The sequence below is a fragment of the Drosophila bipectinata genome, chromosome 4 (genome assembly GCF_030179905.1).
Source record: "Drosophila bipectinata strain 14024-0381.07 chromosome 4, DbipHiC1v2, whole genome shotgun sequence".
In the NCBI taxonomy this organism is placed as follows: domain Eukaryota; kingdom Metazoa; phylum Arthropoda; class Insecta; order Diptera; family Drosophilidae; genus Drosophila; species Drosophila bipectinata.
This window is the reverse complement of record NC_091740.1, coordinates 13,824,567-13,840,897: the sequence shown is the minus strand read 5'-3', so window position 1 is coordinate 13,840,897 and position 16,331 is coordinate 13,824,567. Positions and strand designations below refer to the sequence as shown.

At 41.4% G+C, this 16,331-nt stretch overlaps 1 protein-coding gene across 8 annotated transcripts in view; it reads left to right on the top strand.

The window, feature by feature from the left end:
- The window catches only part of Hcf (Host cell factor), a 124,460-nt gene that overhangs the window by 29,264 nt on the left and 78,865 nt on the right, over window positions 1-16,331 (top strand). For 7 of the 8 annotated variants that reach the window (XM_070282473.1, XM_043213368.2, XM_043213370.1 and 4 more), the window contains one exon: window positions 6,705-6,856. In XM_070282473.1, coding sequence (XP_070138574.1) covers window positions 6,705-6,856 — 152 coding nt within the window. The remainder of the gene's footprint in view (window positions 1-6,704; window positions 6,857-16,331) is intronic. The other variant, XM_043213367.1, reaches the window with a different exon arrangement.

The following is a 16,331-nucleotide window of genomic DNA, read 5'->3' as shown; positions in this document are numbered from 1 at the left end:
ATGAAGTATAAACTACCAAGTTTAAGACTCTCGAAGCTATTAGGGTAAACTCTTATTCTCAATGGTAGCGCTAAGTACCTAGGAATTACACTAGACAGGAAACTGGACTGAAAGCCTTACACTATCCATGGAGCAAACCAAGCGATAATCTGTATCTGTCGCAAGGATATTGGGCTTGGGTCCATTCTGGTTAGTTGTGTCAAATAATATCTTTAGAAACTTATTTATTGAAAAGGAAAACAAAACCGGTTTTTCAAACTTGACAGATATATTTCTGATAATGGGTTAATGGTCAGATGGATGTGGAGGCTAATGAGCCTCTTCATTGTCTTAAGGAGAACCGACGATAGACTAATTGTTCTGAAGTTCTTGGGGGAGTAGTGCAAGGGTTTTCCTGCCTTGGGTAGTCCCAAGGCTTCGTACGCAGCCACACCTCTGGCATTAAGATTATTGAAAATATTTTTACTGATTTGTGCCAGGAAGATGTTTGGAGTTTGGAGACTTAAAGGTTTTAAAAGTGTTTATCCCCCAGTTAAGATTCCTGTTACGAAGGAGGTATTCAAGCGCAACCGATTGTCTTCTCTTGGGAGCATCCGGAAAGTGTGCGTTGCAGAGCCTCTCCCACCCGAGGTTCAAATGTACCCTACTGAGATCTTATTTAGGCGAGAGGCCTTCGAGGTCTTTTGAATGCTTGCGCAGAAACGGGTCCAGGCAGTCCTCATAAATAAGTTTTACGCAATGATCTCATTGAGCAACGATCAAAAGAACGAGCATAGAAGCTCAGTGAACCAAAGAAACGGCTTCTACTCTTACTTTTCAACTTGCAATACCGAAATGGAAAAATCGGCGATTAAGAGCAACCCGGCTCTACTGACCGCTGAAAACCAAAGGGTACGGTTTTGCTCACCCGCTCTGCTCACTCCGACTTCCGCGTCATGGAGTTCGCAGTGTAAAACAGTGCTACAATTTCTGCAACCACAGCAATTCATAATACCGCAACGTCATCGACTGCAGCGAGTAAAAAAACAACAACTTCGGAAAGTGCCAAAGCGGCCCGACCACACAGACTGAAATGGATCGCTACACCCAAATTAAGCTCAAGCTTAGCCCGCAGAGTAATCCGGCAGTAATCCGTCATTAACCGCGTCCAAAAGATCGACGAAGATGACAAAACCAGGCAATTCCAGTAGCAACAGATTTGCCCTTGACGAAGGTTGTGGAAAACCAACCAGCGCATCGCAAGAAAACACAAGCCCCCCTCCAATCTACATAACTCTAGTCAAAATTATTTTCACAACACCCAATTATTTGAACATCTTTAAGATGTTGTTACCGGAGGATGCTGCTGAAACTGCCCAACTGCTAGCCGAGCCTTCCAGGGACGCCGATCCAATACGACCAATGACTGAGGAGGAAACAGCTGAGCTCATAACCATCATGAACCACAACAAGGCCCCGGGCCCCTATCAATGCAATTGCATTAAGGGGTTACGCCACCCTGACCGCGTGGAAACGGGACGGTTTTTCAGGAATTTCTTGTGACTAAACTAGTTGAGATAGGATTTTTCCACTTTTATTTCTATTTAATACAACTAATGAGCTTTATAAATTCTAAAAAAAAATTTGTTTTCAATTCAAAATGGCGGAGATATGAACATCGGCGATCATGGGTTTTTCCGGAGTGCTCCTTGATGGTGGGCATGATTCACGTGTCAATTTTCATCAGAAAAAAGTAAACAAAATTTTTTTTTAAAAAGTGATAAATTTGGAACAGAGTGACGTAGCCGTTTTAGAAAAGAAGAAAAATTACGCAAATGAGAGCACTTCAAAACTTGACTCAATGTTTTGGGCAAAAAATTTCGTACTAAAAATTGCATAAAAAAATTTCTATCCATTGGATCAAAAAAATCCTACGTCACTCCGTGGAAAATCTATGTAAGAAGATGTGTTTCAATTTTCAAGTCAATCGGTTGAACAGTTTTTGAGTTATCATGCCCACCGTCTTGAAAAAAGTGGTTTCGAGAAAAACGCAAAAGAAGAAAAAGAAGTGTCTTAGGTGCCCTCCTGCAGTGCCGCCTTGAAATAAACATAACTTCCATAATTATCAAGATATTGTCTTCGGGGACGTCTTAAAATACGCGTAAGAATATAGTCTCTTAAATTAAGTAAAAAAAAAAATCGATTTTTTGAAAATTTCAGGGTGGCGTGACCCCTTAAAAATGTTACCACCTCCAAGCATTCCCTGACCACCAGTTTGGCTTCAGTCGGCGACACGGTACCCCAGAGAAGTGCCATCGGGTGGTGCTGTGCATCCTATACGCATTTGAAACCAAGAAGTACTGCATGGCCGTCATGCTGGACGTTAAGCAGGCGTTTGACCCAGTCTGGCATCCCGCTCTACTATATAAATTAAAGACTGGCCTACCCCGACCATACTTCCAGTTCCTAAAGTCGTTCTTGGAAGACCGTAAATTTGCTGTTAGATGTGGCGAGGCCATCTCCGGTATAAGAGAAGCTCACGCTGGTGTACCCCAAGGCAGCGTTCTTGGCCCGTTGATGTACAATGCTTACAATGCTTACCGACCTCCCTGTTCTTCAAAGGCCTGACCTGCTCGCAGCAACCTGTGCAGACGACACCGCCTTTCTTACCACCGCCGATAGCGCCATGGGGGCAGCCGAAACAATGCAATTGCAGCTTGACTTGTTCCTCGACTGGCAAAAGCGATGGAACATTGCCGTCAATAATGAGAAGTCCATTGCCACCACATTTTCTCTCTGCAAAGGCAACTGCCCTCCAGTTAACCTCAACGGCTCTCCAATCCCACAGGAAGACAATCCCAAGTACCTGGGATTCACCCTAGACAGGAGGCTTACCTGGAGGCCCCATCTGATTAAGAAGAGAAAACAGGCTGATCAAAGATTTCGATCCTTCTATTGTCTCATGGGTAGAAGATCAAAGCTGAGAACTTCCACTAAACTTCTCATTTACAAGGCCATAATACGCCCAATCTGGACGTACGGCATACAGCTCTGGGGCACTCCGAGCAAGACGAATGTCCGAACTATACAAACGTTCGAAAATAGAGCCCTTCGAATCGCCACTAAAAACAAGAAAGGAACTTCGGGCGGAGCCGAAGTTGATATACCCTTGCAGCTTAAACCGAATATATATCATAAACATCGGAAAAAGCTGGCCGATCCTCATGATAACATCATAATAAAACATCATAATAACTATATAAAAAATCTAAAAAAAAAGTCCCAAGCTTCTATCTTCCAAAATACGAAAGTGGGTATATCTACCAAATACTATTTCCGATCGTTCAGTTATATGACAGCTATAAGATTTAATCGACCGATCGTTATTATGAAATTTGGTAGATTGGATCAACTGACCAAAAATACATTCTGTACTAAATTCCAACTTGGTATCTTTAAAAACACGAAAGTTGGGTCATTTCCGATCGTTCAGTTATATGGCAGCTATAGGATATAGTCGGCCGATCCTTATGAAATTTGGCATGTCGTAATGTGTTGCCAAAAATAATTGGGCTCTTGGGTAAAATTTGAACTCTCTAACTCTAAAAACACCATGTTATACCTAAAAGATATACCATTTCCGATCAATCAGTTATATGGCTGCTATAGGATTTATGTCGTAATGTGTTGCCAAAAATAATTGGGCTCTTGGGTAAAATTTGAACTCTCTAACTCTAAAAACACCATGTTATACCTAAAAGATATACAATTTCCGATCAATCAGTTATATGGCTGCTATAGGATTTATGTCGAATTATGTCGTACTATTTTGCCAAAAATAGCTCTCGTGTAAAATTTGAACTCTCTAACTCTAAAAACACCAAAGTTATACCATTTCCGATCAATCAGTTATATGGCAGCTATAGGATATAGTCGGCCGATCTGGGCCGTTCCGACTTATATACTGCGTGCAAAGGAAAGAAGGGTGTGTGCAAAGTTTCAAGACGATAGCTTTAAAACTGAGAGACTAGTTCGCGTAGAAACAGACAGACAGACGGACAGACGGACAGGAGCAGCGCTATTACACGAGCGCTATTTTTGGCAAAATAATACGACATGCCAAATTTCATAAGGATCGGCCGACTATATCCTATAGCTGCCATATAACTGAACGATCGGAAATAACTTAACATTCGTGTTTTTGAAGTTAGAAAGCTGGAATTTAGTAGAGATTCTATTTTTGGTCAGTTGATCCAACCTACCAAATTTCATTAGGATCGGCCGACTATATCCTATAGCTGCCATATAACTGAACGATCGGAAATGACCCAACTTTTGTGTTTTTGAAGATAGAAAGCTGGAACTTGGTACAGATTATATTTTTGGTCAGTTGATCCAACCTACCAAATTTCAGGAGGAATTAAGGATCGGCCAACTATATCCGATGTTTGCGATATATATCCGGTTTTAGCTGCAAGGGTATATAAACTTCGGCTACGCCCGAAGTTAGCTTTCCTTTCTTGTTTTTTTTTTAATTTTGAACATGACCCCTTTATAAATTTTTTCAGTAATTATGCTGTTGTTAATTGTAAAAAAAAAACAAAATTATTATTGTATTGTTTTTTTTTTTTTTTATGTTGTTGTTGGGAATAAAGTTGTATATAAATAATAGTTTTTATAATAAAACAAAGCCACTTGGATAAAAGGTCAAAAGAACTTAAAGTACTCTCCTACCTTAGGCTATAATTTCACGACTATACACGACTTATTGTAAACAGCTATTTTGCAGAAGGTATTATAATTTTGATCAAACGTGTGCAACTTATATCACGACCACCTCATGAGCTGATATAAACATGTCCGTCTGCTTGTCCTGTTTTTTAAGCGAACTGGTTTCTCACTTTCGGATCAATCTAGTTCAATATTTTCACACACTCTTCTCTCCTTTGCACGCAGTCGCGAATATAAGTCGCCACGACTTTAGCTTTTTATAACCTTTCAGAGGGTATTATAATTTTGGTCAAAAGTGTGCCGTCCGTCCGTCTGCATCTGCGCGAACTAGTCTCTCAGTTTTAAAGCTATCGACTTGAAACTTTGCACACACCCTTCTTTCCTTGCACGCAGTATATAAGTCGGAACGACCGGGATCGGCCGACTATATCCTATCCTATATCCTATAGCCATATAACTGAACGACCGGAAATAACCGAACTTTTGTGTTTTTAAAGATAGAATGTTGGAACTTAGTACAGATTATATTTTTGGTCAGTTGATCCAACCTACCAAATTTTATAATTTTATATTTTATAGGCCGACTATATCCTATAGCTGCCATATAAGTGAACAATCGGAAATGACCCAACTTTCGTGTTTTAAAAGATAGAAAGCTAGAACATAGTACAGATTCTATATCTGGTCAGTTAATCTGACCTACTAAATTCCATATCGATTGGCCGACTAAATCTTATAGCTGCCATATAACTGAACGATCGGAACTGAACGATTTTTTTTAAGATTTTGTACTGTAATAAATTGGTTATATTATGATATTCTCATAAGGATCGGACAACATATCCGATGTTTGCGATATATATCCGGTTTGAACTGAAAAGGAATATAAACTTCGGCCCCGTCCGAAGTTAGCTTTCCTTTCTTGTTTTAGAGTAAGAAAGTTCGGATTGAAGGGTGTAGTCTTATGTTCCGACCTACTTTTAGAGGTTATTTAAAAGAAAAATTGTTGTAATAAAAAATAATACAATCGTTTCAATTTTCAAATATGTTTTTATAAGCATCACAAAGTATTTGAAAATATTTTGTTTAATTTATTCTTGTGTAGTCGATAGCTTTAAAACTGAGAGACTAGTTTGCGTAGAAACAGACAGACGGACATGCTCATATCAACTCAGGAGGTGATTTAAATCAAGAATATATATACTTTATAGACATCTCCGAGTCTCCTTCACTGCGTTGCACACTTTTGGACAAAATTATAATACCCTCTGCAAGGGTATAATAAATGATTCTAGTACGGGACAGAGGTGTTACTTTTTATTGTGAATTTTGTGAATCACCTGCGCCGCACACAAAAATGTGGTTCCGAGAAAAACGCGTTTAAAGTTTAGACGCTACCGAGTAACTGATACAATTCGGTGTAGGCGCGCTCTCGATTATGGTCTGTATCTCAGTCATTATTTGATATTTTTTTTTTGAATCTTTAACAGTACAATCTTAATAAACAGTATTTTATAAACAGTACGAACGATTTTTTTGAGAAACTAATACGACTTACCGAATTTCATAAGGATTGGCCGACTATATCCTATAGCTGCCACATAACTGAAAAATCGGAAATGACCCAACTTGGGACTTTTTTTTTGTATTGTAATAAATTGATTATATAATGATTTTCTCGTAAGGATCGGCCAATTACATTCGAAGTTTGAAGTTTTTTATATATATCCGGGCTTTTTGCATCATTCTTTGTTAAAAAAATTGATTTTATAATAAAATTGTCTATAAAGATCGCTAACTTTATCCGATATTTGCGATTGGAACTCCGAAAAGCTTTGTGAAGCTTCCTGTGCTGTATGTGTGAAAAGGAGAACGTTACGTGCCCGTGCGGGTCAAAGCTGACACCAATTGTTTAGATATAAATAAAAAAAATATTTTTTTATTAAATACATTTGATAATGCTTATTTTCCACAAAAATATACGAACATTTTAGATACAATGTCTTGGGATAATGTTACATTGGACACGGTAGAGGAAAATGTGCCACGGGCTCGAGCTGGCCATTGCGCAGTCGGTATTCAAAGTCGACTATATGTATGGTCTGGTCGTGATGGTTACCGAAAAGCATGGAACAACCAGGTCAGGGTGAGATATTTTATATTTAAAATATTAACATATATTATTATTGAAAGTTTCTATACGGTTTGAATTACGTTTTCTATTAAAAATTTTAATCACGTTGTATATATATTCAAATGATGTACAAAACTTATAAGATGTGAACCCCAACTTTATATTTTTAATAAGAGTCCCGGTATTCATTTTTTCACCCACATATTAACACACTTTTAATAGTATACACTCTAAAACAAAAAAAAAAAAAAAAAACAAAAAAAAAACGAAAATTTGGCAAAATAGTTCCGGAAAGTTCTATCTCTTAAAGTCCCAGAGATACGTGGATACGTGGGGGCGTGGATCCATTTTAAGTCTTCATATCAAATCCTATAGCTCTATCTGTTAGAGTCTTTAAGATCGACGCGTTCTCATTTTGCCTTATTTGACAGACCAAACTTACCTTACTTGACAGCCAAAAAAAAATGTTTTCATTGAGAAAAATGTTCTCAGAAATTCAGAATGTTCCTAATTCAAAAGTTGGAATGGGCACTAAAATTGTGTATTTTATTTTAAAAAAAGTTTTGCTATCAACATTTCCTAAACAAATGTAAAACTTCGCTTCCCTATCTATATTAGAGGTCTGCATGAATAGCTAAAAAACGAAATTCAAATGCACAACCTTGAAAATGAATTGAGTGAGATAAAATGCTGAGACGAAATTTAATGAGTGAGTGAGTGCGACTGTGTACGTGCGACTCCATGAAGAAAACTTTTTCCAACCCGATTTCAGAAAAAATTTTTCTCAGTGGAAACATTTGGATTTTTAAGTTTGGGCTGTCAAATGAGTCAAAATGAGAGCGAATGAGAGAGCATACCCTATGCACGCGGTCTATGGAAAATGAGAGTTTGCCCCCCACTGCTTTAAAAACACCGAAGTTAAAGCATTTCCGATCTTCGTGAAAAGAAAAGAAGGGTGTGTGCAAAGTTTCAAGTCGATAGCTTTAAAACTGCTATCATTGATAAATATTGGTAAACCGGTGTTTACTTACTTGTGAATCTATTGAGAATCTTAAGTTTTAACTTAAGGGGACCATTCTCGGTTTTAAAAAATCGATTTTTTTTTTTTAATTTAATTCAAACTTGTAACTATTCAAGAATGTTCCCTGAAAATTTCAAGTAAAAATTTCAAAAACTCTTGAAGATATAGCCGATTTATGGTGGAAGCCTCAGGCGACGGCGAGAGCCGTCTCAAAACTTTAAACGCGTTTTTCTCGAAACAGTGTTTTTACGACTGGCGCATGAGGTTACTCAAAAACTATTAATCCAATCGGTTCCAAATTTTAACACGTTATTCTATACATATATAGCTCTCGTATGAACTAGGATAAATCAAATCGGTGAAGATCTTCTTTACTTTTCAACTCGATTTATGGCTGAAAATAATGGAAATTTTCAAAAAAAAAATTTCAAAGGTCCGCCATTTTGTTAATTTTTGAGCGAAGTTAATAATCCTAGTTCATACGAGAGCCAAACATGTACTTTTTCTAATCCCGTTGGAATTTTTGGATTCAGATGTTCCAGTGAGCGGAAATCACATGCGCCGCCGAAAAGAAGGGCTTTTCTTTGATCACAAAAAACAACAACAAAAACAAAACAAAAAAAATTCTGTGAAATGATTTTCTTCCTTTTTATACCCTTGCAGAGGGTATTATAATTTTGTCCAAAAGTGTGCAACGCAGTGAAGGAGACATCTCCGACCCTATAAAGTATATATATTCTTGATCAGGATCACCTCCTGAGTTGATATGAGCATGTCCGTCTGTCCGTCTGTCTGTTTCTACGCAAACTAGTCTCTCAGTTTTAAAGCTATCGTCTTGAAACTTTGCACACACCCTTCTTTCCTTTGCACGCAGTATATAAGTCGGAACGGCCCGGATCGGCCGACTATATCCTATAGCTGCCATATAACTGATTGATCGGAAATGGTATAACTTTGGTATTTTTAGAGTTAGAGAGTTTAAATTTTAGGTGAGAGCTATTTTTGGCAAAATAATACGACATGCCAAATTTCATAAGGATCGGCCGACTATATCCTATAGCTGTCATATAACTGAACGATCGGAAATGACCCAACTTTCGTGTTTTTGAAGATAGAAAGCTGGAATTTAGTACAGACTCTATTTTTGGTCAGTTGATCCAACCTACCAAATTTCATTAGGATCGGCCGACTATATCCTATAGCTGCCATATAACTGAACGATCGGAAATGGTATTTAATAGAAATATCAACTTTCGTATTTTTGAAGATAGAAGCTTGGGACTTTTTTTAGATTTTGTATTGTAATAAATTGGAGTATATATTCCTATTCCCATAAGGATCGGCCAACTATATCCGATGTTTGCGATATATATCCGGTTTTAACTGCAAGGGTATATAAACTTCGGCTCCGCCCGAAGTTAGCTTTCCTTTCTTGTTGTGTCTTAATATATGTAAGCACAGTTACAACCCTAAAAAATAATTTATGTTCATTTGCCAGCCCATTGAAAATCGTCAAAATTTAAAATCGAGAATGGGGGGGGGTCCCCTTAAACCGTATCGCTTCGCGAGTGCTGTGGTATATTTGGAGGAGAATTAATAATTTTTCTAAATTCCAAGCTTAGCTCAGCTCTGCTTCTTCCCCGTCTTATCTCTATTTCTGCTCTTTTCCTCTGCACTCTAAAAAGCTCCCGCTTCGGCTTCCTATTTGGCACAGTGGTTCAAGGTATAGTGTTTTTTTAACTTTTTGTTATTAATTAAAAATATGGAATTTAAAGTGGTCTGAGCTATGAAGTCTTGTAACAAGACAATTTCCTCATCCCAGCCTACCATCCATTGCTGGCTATGTGAAAATGTCGTACACGCCAAGTGTGCCGGGTTCACTGCCTCAGTTTCGGATGCCATTTCCCGTAGGTCTGGTATTCATTATTGTTGTAAAAATTGTCGTGCTGTCCAAGGCGAAATGAGGTCGTTCATGAGACAGACCAAGAATGAATTCAAAGAGTTGATCACTGGTTTTCTTAAAATCAATGAGCAGCTGTCGATTGACACTCAGTTTAGTGGCCTTCAGCTGCTAAATGAGTCCCCTAAGCGTAAGAAATCCGCTGTTTCTGATCCGCCTCAGCCTGCTCAGCCGACATTAATGCAGCCGCTCATATCTCTGGCCACCCCAAGGGCTATAACTGAGAACCATTCGTCCGAATTTCTCAGGGAAAATGAGCAATTGTCCGATATGTCCGCCATGGCGTCCCTTCAAGTGATGCCACAGATTCTAGTGAACGAAACCCATGTTAGAGTCACCCAATAGGGTATTCCACAATCCGGACCACCGGCACCGACTGATAGTTCTCGTACCTGCGACACCAAAACCCTTACAGGTGATTTCTCCATCGAAACATTTATTTGTTTCTCGGCTTGCACCTGATATTTCAGAGATTGATATCTAGGCTTATATCAAAGTCAAAACAAAAGCCGATATAAAGGTGGAGGACATAGTTAAATTTAAATATAGTTGTATACGGCGCACGTCTTCTTTCGTGATTCGTGTGCCCGCGCTGATGTTCAAGATATTCACCCAGTTTTTGGCCAGAGAATATTTTCTTCTAAGAAAGTCAGCCTAGTTCCGTGAAGAAATAAGTGTTTAAACCAGCGGTAGTTAAACTACCCGATATCAACACCACAGACCAACCTTCCACCTCTTCTTCGTCCACTAAGCCAAAAAACTAGTATTGTCATTAACCCTTTACATGGCAATAACTCCGATTTTCTTGATTTTTTTTTTGTTCGGTAGATAAGTAAAAATAAAAAATACACTTCTTTTTATTTTTTTTTTTTTTAAATTGGTTTTTCCTTATTTTTTTTTTACAAAAAGCAAAAAAAAGCGATTTTTTAAACTTAGCGAAATTAATGATTTAATTGTATTATAATGCAACAAACACAAAAACTCAATAATATACAACTAAATATAATATTTTCCTGTTTTTAAACATTAATTGAATCAATTATACAATTTTTTTTGTTTTTTATATTTTGGATCAGAAACTGCACAACCAATTCAGATTACCACATTCACCAAATTGGTTGGAAAAGTAATCACCTGTTGAGTATTGGACAGAATTCTGAGTGATCAACACTTTTTATATAAAAAACGAAAGTTGCTGAACTGCATCAAAAAGATTTTGGACAGTTTCGTAAAGCAGTTTGATAAATAATTGAATTTAAACGGTATGATGCAGATCTGCATCACCACCATGTAAAGGGTTAACACTTACCTATCAGAATACTAGGGGGCTATGTAGCAAACTCCCCAAACTATATTCTGATAGTTCTTCCTTTCCTTCCCATATTATAGCCTTTACAGAAACTTGGTTAAAGCCGGAGATCTTTAGCTCCGAAGTTTTTCCAAGTAAGTACACCACTTTTAGAAGGGATCGACCTCAGCGAAGGGGGGGTGGAGTCCTCATTTCGGTAGACTCCACTCTTGTTTTTGAAGAGGTGAAATCATAGGAGTTTTGGTGACATTGAGTTTATTTACATTAAAATCATTTTGTCCAAAAAATCTTTATACATTACATGTTCGTGTGGCAGCATTTGCCCGCTATTCAATTCGTTTTTAATCTTATGACTGATCGTGACCAGCTCGTCGCGGTGGGCGACTTTAATATCCCAGAATTAAAGTGGTCCAACGTCGATAACTCACCATCTTTGTCACTTATCACTCACCATGACTTCACCGCGGGCATGTTTGGCATGTCCCTAGGTCAGATTTACCATGTTAGAAATTCGTTAGGTCGGCTTTTAGACTTATGCTATGTATCTGATCCTGATGGTACCGCTCTCTCCAGAGCTTTTCCCCTTTCAACCCCAGAGGATCCTTAACACCCCACGCTGGAGGTCTTTATCGAAACTATTCCTGGTATCGATCAGATGTCTTTATGCGTGGCAAATAAGATTCGCTGTTTCCGTAAAACTGATTTTTAGAAACTTAATAGCCTTATTGATACATACGATTGGTCTGATATTCTGGCACTGCACTGATCTTAACGCACTGATCTTAACGTGACCTTAGAAAAATTTAATTGTACTTTAAATAAATTTTTTGACTCATGTGTGCCATGGAAATATCCGTCCGCTTCAGCAAATCCTCCTTGATTTACAAGGTGCCTCACTAACCTAAAAAATATTAAAAATAAGCTTTTACTTAAATATAAAAAAACCTGCAGTAGTATTGATTTTTCAAGATACCTACTAGCTTGGTCGAATTTTACCGTGCATAACGCTTAATGTTATAGGAATTATATTGACCGCTGCCGGATAAAATTTACTCAGGATCCAAAGCAGTTTTATAATTTTGTAAACACTAAGCGTAAACACGTATCTTTTTCACCCCTGCTTACGTTTGAAAATTCCTCTGCGACTTCTGATCAGGCCATTGCCGATCTATTCGCAGACTTTTTTCAAACAACTTATTCTCCTCCTAAATTGACTGATCAGCCTTACGCATATAACATTCAAGCAGCAAATCTTATTTTCTGTCCGTTTTTTTCTGAGAACAACTTATTGTAACGAACTGTTATTTCTGCTTCCGCTCGCCACAATTTGCCGCGGCTAGCTCACAGAGTTTCGCGGATCCGTTCAACCGAATCTATAGATTCGACGTGATTGCCCAAGCCCAGTAAATAATACAGATAGCTTTCCGTTGTGCAGTCTCTTTATTCTCTGCTCTCTCTGCTTACAATGGTGATTTACGCGGGTTCCCGGGAATGACCCTTGATGTATCCTTGGTGACCCTTGGTGTATCCGTCCTGGTGATCTCCTCCGTTGCTGGTGTTTCCGCTGTTGCTCTCGTTGCCGGGGTTCCTCTTCGTTGATCCGTCGTCAAGCCTTCCACCTCTTTGACTTGGTCTGGCCTTCGGCTATGCACTGAAAAGCCTCCACAACGCCGTCGGGGATACGCGCCGTACCGCCGGGCTCGGGAGTTGGCGGGCTGTAGCCTCCGCTACACCAGGATGAACGCCGTGCTCTGCGCGCCAGCGACACTGGTTCGGGAGATAGCTACTGACTGTCGCCTCTGCACCACCAGGGAGATGCGCCGTGCATGCGCACCGGCGGACCTGGTTCGGAGTGTGCGGCCTGCAGTAGGCTCCGCTACGCCAGGACCACGCCGTGCTTTTCGCACCGGCGAGTCCGGTTTGGGAGATGGCTACTGGTGGTCGTCCCCTTAACCCGCTGTGTATGCGCACCAGCGGCCCTGGTTCAGAGTTTGCTGTCTACAGCCGGCTCCTCTACGCCAGGAAACGCCGTGCCTTTTCGCACCGGCGGGCCTGGATTGGGAGTCGCCGAAGTCTTGTCAGTTTCCGACGGGGTCGGCAGTCGCCTGTCCAGGACCGTACGTCACGCCTCCCTTTCGGCCGGGTGACCACCGCGCGTACGCGCCAATGGGCCCGGGTCAAGAGCTGCTCGGTGGGAGATCGGAGCCTCCCCGATCGCGTTCCAAAGCGGGCGTGAGTTCCCGAGTTGGCTTATCCGCGTCCTGCAGGACCACGCCTGTTGGTTGCGAGTCAGGAACCCGCGTGGCGTACGCCAGACTTGTTCTTTCCTCACTTCCTTGCAAGGCTACCTGCTTTGACCGGGAATAGCCCACACTCGACTCTGTTACCCTGTAGCTTTCGAGGAAACCAACCGACGCCGATCCTCTCTCGTCCTCCGGAGCGAAACCGGGCTCGGGATCCTGAGTTGGCCTGTCCTTTTCGGTGCAGGACCACGCCTGTTGGTTGTGAGTCAGGAGTCCGAGTGGCGTGCGCCAGACTTATCCTTCCTGCACTTCCTAGCAAGGCTACCTGCCGTGGCCAGGAACTGGTCCAACTCGTCTCCTGTCGCCTTGGTCTTTCCACGGAACTGTCCTTGTACTGTTCTTTCCTTGTCTCGTTCGTTCTCCTTACGTTTGGCTGTTGGACTCTCCAAAGGCGGTCCTTCAACTCAAACAACCGAATCCTTTTTAGAAACGCTCTAACACTTGATTGGCGGACTCTCCACAGGGACCGCCTGTCCTGTGGATCCAACTCAACGCTACAAGCTTCCTAAAAAGACTCGTCTCGAGCCGCTCCAATGGGCCTCCTTTTATACCCTCTGGAGCGCCCGTTAATCCTCCTGGATTCTGCTCCACAGATCACGCCACTTTCCCGTTGTCGGGCTGCCGTTACTCCTGCTTCCAAGATCATGCCACTTTCCCGTTGGCGGGCTGCCGTTACTCCTGTTTCCAAGATCACGCTACTTTCCCGTTGGCGGGCTGCCGTTACTCCTGTTTCCAAGATCACGCCACTTTCCCGCTGGCAGGTGGCCATCCGTGCGGCCGTTGCCCCTTTCCGTTCGGCCGCTGGCCCCTGCTGTTGCTATGCGACGTGCCGCTGGCCTCCTTCGCCTCCCCTGTTGCTCCTTGCTCCTTTGCTGCTCCCAGTCATGTCGCCCATCCTGAACTCCGCTGCGCGGCGGGCTCATGTGCTCACCGTTGCCTCGGGAGCCGTTACGTTCCACGTTGACTCCGTCTTCCACTCGATGATGGAGCTCTGCCCCTCACTGCCTTCCCATTCGTCCACTGGTGCTCCGGGGACCGTTACGTTCCACGTTGATTCTGTCTTCCCACTGGGCGATGTAACCTTGCATTTCCATTTGTCTGCCGGTGCTCCGGGAACCGTTACGTTCCACGTTGATTCCGTCTTCCCACTGGGCGATGTAACCTTGCATTTCCATTTGTCTGCTGGTGCTCCGGGAACCGTTACGTTCCACGTTGATTCCGTCTTCCCACTGGGCGATGTAACCTTGTCTTTCCATTCGTCTACTGCTGCTCCGGGAACCGTTACGTTCCACCTCGATTCCGTCTTCGCACTTGATGGTGAAACCCCACCCCTCCCCGGTCGTATTGGTCCTCGGCCTATCTCCCGCGGCCCCCTAAACTGATTGGCCATTGCTGTCTTAGCGTGTGAGGAGGCTAATTCTCCTCACATTATTATCTGGTCTTTCAAGGGTAAAACCCATTTATTCGCCAGGCCCCGACGGAGTACCAGGCTGTGTGCTAAAATACTGCGCCAGGGCGCTGTGCAAACCTCTTCAAAGACTTTTCAACTTATCTTTGGAAACCTCGATTTTTGCCCTTAAGTGGAAGGAATCAGTCATAATTCCCTTACATAAAAAAAGGAAAAAGTGCGATGCTGCCAACTACAGAGGCATCTCTAAGTTTTCGGCAATTCCAAAGTTATTTGAAAAATTATTTACCCTCATTTGCAACACCTCGATCGCGAATCGTCGTTGCATGCAGACGTTTGTGCTCCGGGAAAAAGAAAAAAAGTATTCAATGATATCAAAAAAGTGCAGTGACTGGTTCCGTAAATCAACAACAACGCGAAAAGACGCTTTCAGCGATGAAATCGCTAATGTTTATATTGATTAATTAATTAATGAATATAAAACATAACATTTAATACTCGAACAATATCAACCTCGATTGCAATGAGTCTAAACGACGTTAGCACACAACGTCAACGTGAGCAAGACGAGAGACGGCTCTCAGTACAAAGAAACAACGCTTACTTCACTTTCAAAGCAACCGAAAGTAATGCACGCTCATCCCAAACACGGTCAATTACCCCAATCTTGGCCGAATTCTTAAACGTAGAGAGCGTGAGAGCGCGTTCTTGCTCCCCTCGCTACCATCGATGTCTCTGCAGCCAAAGAGTGCAGTAACTAGCACCGCAACCTCTTTGACAACGTCAACCGTAACAACAACAACAACCGCAACTGTAACGACAGCGCGTTTAACGACGTCATCAGCTAGCAGCGCAAACATTAATACTTCTGCCGCTGTTCTGCCAGAAAAAGAGAACAAAAACAAAGAAAATATTAAGCCGGCTGTGCAGACTGGTATGGATCGCTACATCCAAATCAAAAGGAAACTGAGCCCCCTAAACTCTCAAGTAACCCGTGGCAATGCTAACATAGCTGTAATAGAAACGCCCTCGAACTCAAACCGTTTTAAAATCTTGGCAGACTATGAGGATGACGCCGAATCTACAGAAGTCGAAAAAAGAAAGCCTAAGCCCCCGCCAATTTACATACGAGAAAAAAGTTCCAACGTTCTTGTTAACAAAATTATAGAGCTTATGGGCAAGGACAACTTCAACATAATACCACTCGTAAAGGGCATAATACCACATCCAGGAAACCAAAGTTAAAACGAAATCTGAAGATAATTACAGAGTATTATCGAAATACCTCACCGACAAAAAAAAGAACTTTTACACGTATCAGCTAAAAAGCAGCAAAGGCTTGCAAGTCGTACTTAAGGGCATAGAGCCCGAAGTATCGGCTGCAGAGATAACAAAGGCGCTACAAGAGAAGGGATTTAGCGCTAAGACAGTGTTCAATATCCCAAACAAGGATAGAAAGCCGCAGCCATTCTTTAAGGTTGAGCTC